At 55.0% G+C, this 7,942-nt stretch overlaps 1 protein-coding gene across 1 annotated transcript in view; it reads left to right on the top strand.

Moving 5' to 3' along the window:
* The window catches only part of RASGRP4 (RAS guanyl releasing protein 4), a 12,404-nt gene that overhangs the window by 2,416 nt on the left and 2,046 nt on the right, over positions 1 to 7,942 (top strand). Inside the window, exons 3-13 of the mRNA XM_007471072.1 lie at positions 1 to 173; positions 591 to 709; positions 820 to 881; positions 1,509 to 1,640; positions 1,746 to 1,899; positions 3,016 to 3,189; positions 4,568 to 4,684; positions 5,526 to 5,801; positions 7,378 to 7,458; positions 7,539 to 7,643; positions 7,733 to 7,851. Of these exons, the coding sequence (XP_007471134.1) occupies positions 1 to 173; positions 591 to 709; positions 820 to 881; positions 1,509 to 1,640; positions 1,746 to 1,899; positions 3,016 to 3,189; positions 4,568 to 4,684; positions 5,526 to 5,801; positions 7,378 to 7,458; positions 7,539 to 7,643; positions 7,733 to 7,851 (1,512 nt within the window). The remainder of the gene's footprint in view (positions 174 to 590; positions 710 to 819; positions 882 to 1,508; positions 1,641 to 1,745; positions 1,900 to 3,015; positions 3,190 to 4,567; positions 4,685 to 5,525; positions 5,802 to 7,377; positions 7,459 to 7,538; positions 7,644 to 7,732; positions 7,852 to 7,942) is intronic.

Raw genomic sequence — 7,942 nt, 5'->3', positions numbered from 1 at the left:
GGAATGCCCGGGGAAGACAGGGGGCCGGGGGCGGCCCCGACAGGCCCGCCGCCACAAGACGTGCCCCAGCCCCCGGGAAATCAGCAAGGTCATGGCTTCCATGGCTCTGGGCATGCTGAATGAGGACGGCTGCAGCGAAGATGACCTGCTGGAGAAATGCATTCAGTCTTTCGGTAAGCGTCCCCTCCCTGGCCAGCCTCCCCAGTCCTGAGGTTGGGCCAAGCACTCACCTCTCTCTGGGCTCAACTTGAGGGGTATAAAATAGAAGCAGGCGTATGTGGAATGACTCTCAATCACTACAGTAGGAGTAAGAGAGACACCTACCTGCGCTTCTTTTTCCTGAGCCACAGGGGGGAGGAGGTCTGATGCTATTTCCATTTTCAGTATGACTTGCCAGGCACGATGCTGGTCCATGCACGGTACAGACAAGGAAACTGGAGCACAAGGAGGCCAGGTTGTTTGCCCAAGTTCATATATGGAGTCACTGGTAGAGCTGGGGTTTGAACCAGGCTATCCAACCGGCTCTGGAAGCTGTGCAGTCCATTGCCCAGGGGCCATTCTGACACAGTGTCCCCTTCTCCTGCCTTCAGACTCGGCTGGCAGCCTGCGCCGTGGGGACCACATTCTCAACATGGTACTTGCCATGCACAACTGGGTGCTGCCTTCTGCCCACCTTGCTGCCCGTCTGCTGACCTTATATCCTCCCGGGGCCATGAGCAGTGGGTGGAGGACGGAGGGTGGAGATGAGAGAGCCTGGTGGGGACGGGGTGAGCAGGCAGGTCTGAGATGCTGGATCACAGAACCTTGACTGAACTTAAGTACCAGGAGGCCACAGGGAGCACACAGGAGCTGAGGAGGCTGCAGATCTGTCACCTGGTCAGGTAGGCCTGGGCCAAGACCTACACTCCCATGACCCAAGATCCTCACCCTACTGCCCCCCCCAAAAAAAAAACCACTTCCCAGAGACTACCCAGTCCTGCTCCTGCAAGTCCCACTCTGAGAATCCCCTGGCTTGGTCCCTAAAACCTCCCAGTTCTCTTCCTTAGAACCCTCACCTCTTAGAGACCCCTGACCAGATCCTATGGACCCTCTCCCAGCTGGTACCCCAAGACGTCCAGCTCAGATTCCTAAAACCCCGACCTCCCATATACCCCAGCCTAGTTTCTAAGACCCCCTCACCCTGTTCCCCCAACATCTCACCCCTAGAGGCCCCCAATCTAGTTCCTGAGACCCATGCGCACTACCCTGCTTCCTAGCCATCCCACTTCCAAGAGATTGCCCAGTCCATCTGCCATAGATCCCTCAGCCTGTGTTAAGAGGCCCCCAGTCCTACTCCCAGAGATCCTCCCAGCCTGGTGCCTCTGTGAACCCTGGCCTTCCAGAGACCCCCTGCACACATTTAGAGACGCCCCCAAGCCCAGCACCTAGAGATCCCCCAGCCCAAGAGACCCCTTTCAGAGATCTGCCTCACCCCCAGCCTCATTCCACCATCTCTAAACCACCCTCAGGTACTGGCTGACCCAACACCCTGAGACAGTGCATCAGGAGCCCCAGTTAGAAGAGGTCATAGGTCGCTTCTGGGCCACTGTGGAACAGGAGGGTAACACAACCCAGCGGAGCCTGGGAGACTCTGCCAACCTGTGAGTCAGTCCCTTCCCCCTCCCTCCCACCCCCACTCTGCCTTCTGCCTCCACACTCCCACACCGTCCACCCCAGCTCCTCTCCCTGCCTCTCTCTGCCCCCAGGCTAAGCCCTGGTGGCCCTGGCCCCCCTCCCCCCATAAGCAGCCCAGGCCTGGGCAAAAAGCGCAAAGTGTCCTTGCTTTTCGACCACCTGGAGACTGAAGAGCTGGCAGAGCACCTCACTTACCTGGAGTTTCGGTCCTTCCAGGCTATCACGGTAAGGATGCCCCTCCTCCCAGCTGGGGAGGGCTTGGGGTGGGCTGAGGCCTGGCTGGGGCCAGGCAGGACTGAGAGGACCCAAACTGTCAAACTTGGGTGCTAGAGGGTCCAGGAAAATGAGTTAAGCTGGCTGAGCACAGAGCCCCGGGTTCAAATCCCCTCAGCCCCTTCCTACCTGTGTAACTTTGAACTAGTTTCTCAACCTCTCTGGGACTCAGTTTTCTCATGTGTAAAAAGGAGGTCATAATATTTCATTGACTGGTTGAGGAAATTAATATGTCCATTTAAAAATGCTCGTCACAGTGCCTGGCACATAGTAAGTGCTCAAAATATTTTATTAATTGTTCATTTATATGAGAAGCATTTACATTCACTGTGCCTCAGCCCGTTATCTGTAAAAGGGGGACTTAGTTCCTGCCTCATAGGATCAGCGCCTGGTCCAGAGAAAATGCTCTATAGTTGAACCATTTGAAATTGCCATGTTTTGACATATTTAACCTATCCAAATTGTAATTTCAAATGCTTCAACCTATATATGTGTTTAGCTATTGCCATCTTGCCATCATCGTTTTGAGGGTAGTTGGGGATCTGGTTCCTTAATGGGAAAATTTCCTGATTGTACACACATACACACACACACACACACACACACACACGCACACACACACACAGTGCAGTGGATGTGGGTATGTAATGTTGACTCCTTGAGCAGAACAAATAGAAGTTAGTTTCGTGTCCTCTTCACCACCCTTCCCTTTGCTGACTATATACCAGTCAGGTATACAGTTAAGAGCAATAGACTGGGTTCCCTCCCTGACTCGGGCCTGTGTGACCCTGGGCAAATTACTTAGCCTCTCTGTGCCTCAATGACCTCATCTCTAAAATGGGAATAATATAGTATTCACTTCATAGACTTGTGAGGCTATGAGGAAGGGCTCAGAATAGTACCCAACTTTCTTTAAACATTTCTCCTCAGATGAGAGAGGGCCATGGTGACCTCAGGGACATGTGATGGCCGGGCTAGGACGTCAGAGGTCGTGACTGCTTGGGGGATGGCGTGTGAGGGGCAGGGCCTGAGAGCGAGGGCCCACCCTGACACCCACCTCACCCCCAGCCCCAGGACCTGCGGGGCTACGTTTTGCAGGGCTCCGTGAGGGGCTGCCCGGCCCTGGAGGGATCCGTAGGTCTCAGCAACAGCGTGTCCCGCTGGGTGCAGGTCATGGTGCTGAGCCGTCCCGGGCCTGCACAGCGCGGGCAGGTGCTGGACAAGTTCATCCACGTGGCACAGGTGAGGTCCGCCCCGCCGCTCTGCCCACTTTCTGAGCACCTGCCCCGCGGGGCTCCCGGGCGGTGACGTCACCATATCGTGGCCCCTCCCGAACGCACCACGCCCCACCCTGGCCGCGTCCCCGCGGCCCCAGTCCTGTCGTTCTAACCCGGGACTGTGACGGCACTTCTTCCCTGGCCTTGATTTCACCACGTCCAACCCGCCCTGGCACCACTCCTTGGTCCCAGACGTGGCAGTTGACGCCGTTCCTCCTGACCCCGTCTCACAAGCCCAATGCCCGAATATTCTATCCGCAGGGCAATGAAAGAGGAGCCTCTTTCTTGCCCGCACCTTTGCGGCAAACCCTACCCCGTCCCTAGGCCCCAGCTGTCCCTTTAGGACAGTGATAGCCTCCGACCCCATCACTTCAGGTCTCCCTTGGCCCGCCCTTTCTCTTCACCTTCCCCCCTTTCCCTCCCCCCCTCCCCTTCCCCCTCCCCCTCCTTTCCAGCTATGTTCCCTCCCTTCCGGAGAAAAGGGAAGCCCGCCTTCCCCCAGCGTGGCCACGCCCCTTTGCATACTTCCTCGCAGACCACGCCCTGCCTCTGGCGTCTTCCATCTTCTTGCTTCCCCTGTCCCGCCCGACAGACCAGGGTGTTCTGACATCTACATGGGGTCTCCCCGGTCTGAGCGTCTTCCATTCCTCCCTGACCCCCAACAACCTTCTCCCCCAGCAACCTCCGCTCTTCAAACCCGAGAAAGGGGAGGGCTGACCCCACACCTGTCTCTTATATCTACCTGACCCCTCCGTATCACTCTGGACGATTTCGCCTCTGCCCAGCTCCCAACTCCTGCCCAGAACCTAGGCCTTCTGGTCTCCCCTCACCTGGCTGACTCTCAGTGCAGAGGCCGCCTAGTTGTCTGACACCCTAACATCTGTCTGCATCCTCCACACCTGCCTGACACAGACCTGTTGAGTCCCCAAACCCGTCCAACACCCCATACTTGCCTGACTCCCCCCACTTTTTTTTTTTTTTTTTTTTTGGCCATACCACGTGGCATGCGGGATAATAGTTCTCCCACCAGAGCTCCAGCTCATGCCCCGGCAGTGGAAGTACACGCTGAGTCCTAACCACTGGACTGCCAGGGAAGTCCCTGACTCGCCCCACTTTTATCTGACCTAACATTAGTCTATCATCTGCCTGACCTCCGTGTGATGCCCACATACCTGCTTGTGGCCCACTCCTGCCTGACACATCTCACCTGTCTGATGCCTGCACTGGCCCATCCCCACACATGCCTGAGACCCCCAACTCAATGGGGATGCTGTCATTTGAACCCCCAATTTGCCTGTCCTCCATGTGGTGCCCACCACTTCTGCATCACCCTCCCTTCCTAGAGGCTCCTCCAGCTGCAGAATTTCAACACGCTGATGGCAGTCACTGGGGGCCTGTGTCATAGCGCCATCTCCAGACTCAAGGACTCCCACACCCACCTGAGCCCTGACAGCACCAAGGTGAAGTCCCACTGCCCTCCCCAAAGTTCCAGTGGTCAATTATCCTGAACCCACACACTCTTCCCCAGCCCCGTCCGTCCCTTCCCAGGGACCCTGGAGCCACCCAGAGACCTTTTGCTCCTCCAAATCCGACAGACCCCCAGGCTTTGTCCTCCTCTGTCATTCTTCCTCCCTCCTCATCCGTGGTGCTGACCTCTCTCTACTGTGTGTCTGGTCCTGAGCAGGACTGGAGGGAGGCAGATAAGAGATGCTAGCAGAGAACCTGCAGTCCAGGTGGGGAGTGAAATGATGCCCCCAGGGATGCCAACATTTGGGCCACCCATGGGAGGAGCATGGGTTGGGGGTGTCCTGAAAGTGTCTAAGGAGAGTGAGTCATTCATGAGTCTGGTATGTGCCTGAGGTCAGGATGTGGCAGGATATTGGGCTGTAGATGCCGGGGCAGGGGGCGGGGGAAGATCCTGTTGAGCCTTTTGCAAGTTCAACTAAGGTGGCTGGGCTTTATCTAGAGGGCAGTGGGGAGCTAGGGAGCATTTGGGAATGCTGAGAGCACCCATGATCAGATTTGGGTTTTTGAAAAGTCACTCTAGCCTGGAGAATGGGAGGCAGTGGGGCCTTTCTGAGATGGGGGCCCAAGTGGAAGAGCAGTCTGGGGAGATGCTGAAGCCAATGTGGGACATGGAGGGGATTGGGGAGAGGTCCAAAATGCCACTGGGCCCCTGTGGGGTCCAGAGCCACACAGGACGCTGCTAGGTACTCCCCTTCAAGGAGCTAAGGAAACAGAACTGGCCTCCCCGATTACATGCTGCTCCCCCCCCAAAAAAAACATGCCCCTCCCACACAGGCCCTGCTGGAGCTGACTGAACTCCTTGCCGCCCACAACAACTACTCCTGTTACCGCCGCACCTGGGCTGGCTGCACCGGCTTCCGGCTGCCTGTACTGGGTGTGCATCTCAAGGATCTGGTGTCCCTGCACGAGGCCCAGCCTGACAGGTTGCCTGATGGCCGCCTGCACCTACCCAAGCTCAACAGCCTCTACCTGCGGCTGCAGGAGCTGGCAGCCCTCCAGAGGCAACACCCCCCCTGCAGTGCCAAGGAGGACCTACTGCATCTGCTCACGGTGAGCTGCCCCGAGCTGCCCAGGCTGAGCTCCCAGAGGCTGCACCTGCGGGGTACTGAGATTTAGGGTCCTGGGTGGGTGAGGGTCAGGATAGAATAGTAGAATAGCACTGGAATGCATGGGCTTTGAAACCAGAGCTTCTAGGGGTTTTTTTGTTTTTGTTTTTTTTCTGTGTGGTCTTGGGCAAGTCACTTAACCCCTCAGCCTCAGTTTCCTTAACTACAAAATGGGAATACAAATAGGACCTACTTCAGAGAGTGGTTGAAAAGAATCAGTAATATAATTCATATAAATATCATTCATATAATTCACATAAAGTACTTAAAATAGTATCTGGAACACAGTGAGCTCTATATAAGTAATGCGTTTTTCCCCCAGTTCTCCCAGCAACTCAAGTATCCATTGATCTGAGCTCCAGAATTGCTTCGGGCTTTTGCACTCCTGAACTCCAAGGTTCTGAGCTTCTCATGCCACTAGTCCAAAATTCCAAGCTTTAACATATCCAGGAATCTAAGCAAAAAGCTAATAACAGTTATTGACCACTTATTATGTGCCAGGCACCATGTTTAACAGTCCCCAGAGAGCACTTCATTCCATCCTCACAACCCTACGAGGGGACCCTTATTGTGTCCATTCTACAGACTGAGAAACTGAGACCCACAGAGGTGAGGTCACTTGCCCCCAGTCCCACAGCAGGCCAGCTTCAGAACATGTATTAACTATCACACTATGTCCTAAGACTGCAAGTGTGAGATTCTGGCTATATTTTATTTTACATAGACAGATAGATAGGTAGATAGATGATAGATAGATAATAGAGATAGAGAGGTAGATATATATATATTTCATTCTAAAGAGCTATAAATTGAGAGAGACTGGGATTCTGAGGACCAGGTAGTCTAAGACTGAAAAGCTGACTTTCAGATTCTAAGACTGGACCACCTGCAAATTGAAAATGTGGGGCTCCTTGTTTGAAATTATTAAGAATTTCAAGATGGTGACAGCAGGGCATTAAATGAAGTGGAGGCCCCTCTAAGTGTGGGGCCTGCCTGTGAAGCTGGTCCTGCCCCAGAATGATTGGTGCCTAAGCTGCTATGCTATGCTGACTCTAAGAGGCCATCAGCCCAAATATTTATTGAGCACCTGGCTGTGAGCCAGGCACTACTTTTAGGCACTTAGGCTCACAGCAGTGTGCAACATCAGAAAAAAATTGCTGTCTTGTGGGGCTGACTTCCTAGTGGGGGAGATAGCCAGTGAAAAAAGTAAATAAGTAAATCATATGGTCTTTTAGATAATAAGTGCTATAGAGAAAATTAAAGCAGAAACAGGCATGAAAAGTGACAGGGGTTTGCAATTTTAAATAGGATCAAAAGAGCCTCGGTGACAAGATGGTGTTTCTGGTCGAGGGGACCGGCGGTGTGCAGAGCGAAGGGGAGCTCAGTGGGAGAGAGGACCATGGGGGTCCCAGAGAAGAGGGGCTTTGGAAAGAGGAGGAGATTGGGGGTCCAGGCAGGCATGGGCTGTAGGTAGGAGGACAGAGACAAGGAGGGTCCGTAACGCCCTGCCCATCCTCCAGCTTTCCCTGGATCTCTTCTACACGGAGGATGAGATCTATGAGCTTTCTTACGCCCGGGAGCCCCGCTGTCCCAAGAGTCTGGTGAGACCCCAGCCCTGATCTCTGACCCTCCAGCCCAAGCCTCTGCAATGACTAACTGTGACCCTCTGTCCCTGCCCCAGCCACCCTCCCCCTTCCAGGTGCCCCTGGTGGTGGAGTGGGCCCCTGGCGTGACGCCCAAGCCAGACAGGGTCACGCTGGGTCGGCACGTGGAGCAGCTGGTGGAGGTGAGGAGGAGCCCTGGGTGGGAGGAGGGATCTAAGGCCCTGGGGCCTCTGACTTGGCCTGACTCTCCCCTTCCCATGCTCCTCCAAAGTCTGTGTTCAAGAACTATGACCCCGAAGGCCGAGGCACCATCTCTCAGGAGGACTTTGAGCGACTCTCAGGCAACTTCCCCTTCGCCTGCCACGGGCTTCACCCACCCCCCCGCCAGGGGTAGGTGCTCCCGACTCCTGGGTTCCCTTAAGACGAGGACCTGGGGTGTCCAGGACTCCTGGGTCTGGGAGAAATGGGCCAGTCCTGCTGA

This window comes from Lipotes vexillifer, unplaced genomic scaffold (assembly GCF_000442215.2).
Source record: "Lipotes vexillifer unplaced genomic scaffold, Lipotes_vexillifer_v1.1 scaffold182, whole genome shotgun sequence".
In the NCBI taxonomy this organism is placed as follows: Eukaryota; Metazoa; Chordata; class Mammalia; order Artiodactyla; family Lipotidae; genus Lipotes; species Lipotes vexillifer.
The sequence above is the reverse complement of the archived record's forward strand: the minus strand, read 5'-3'. Positions and strand labels throughout refer to the sequence as shown.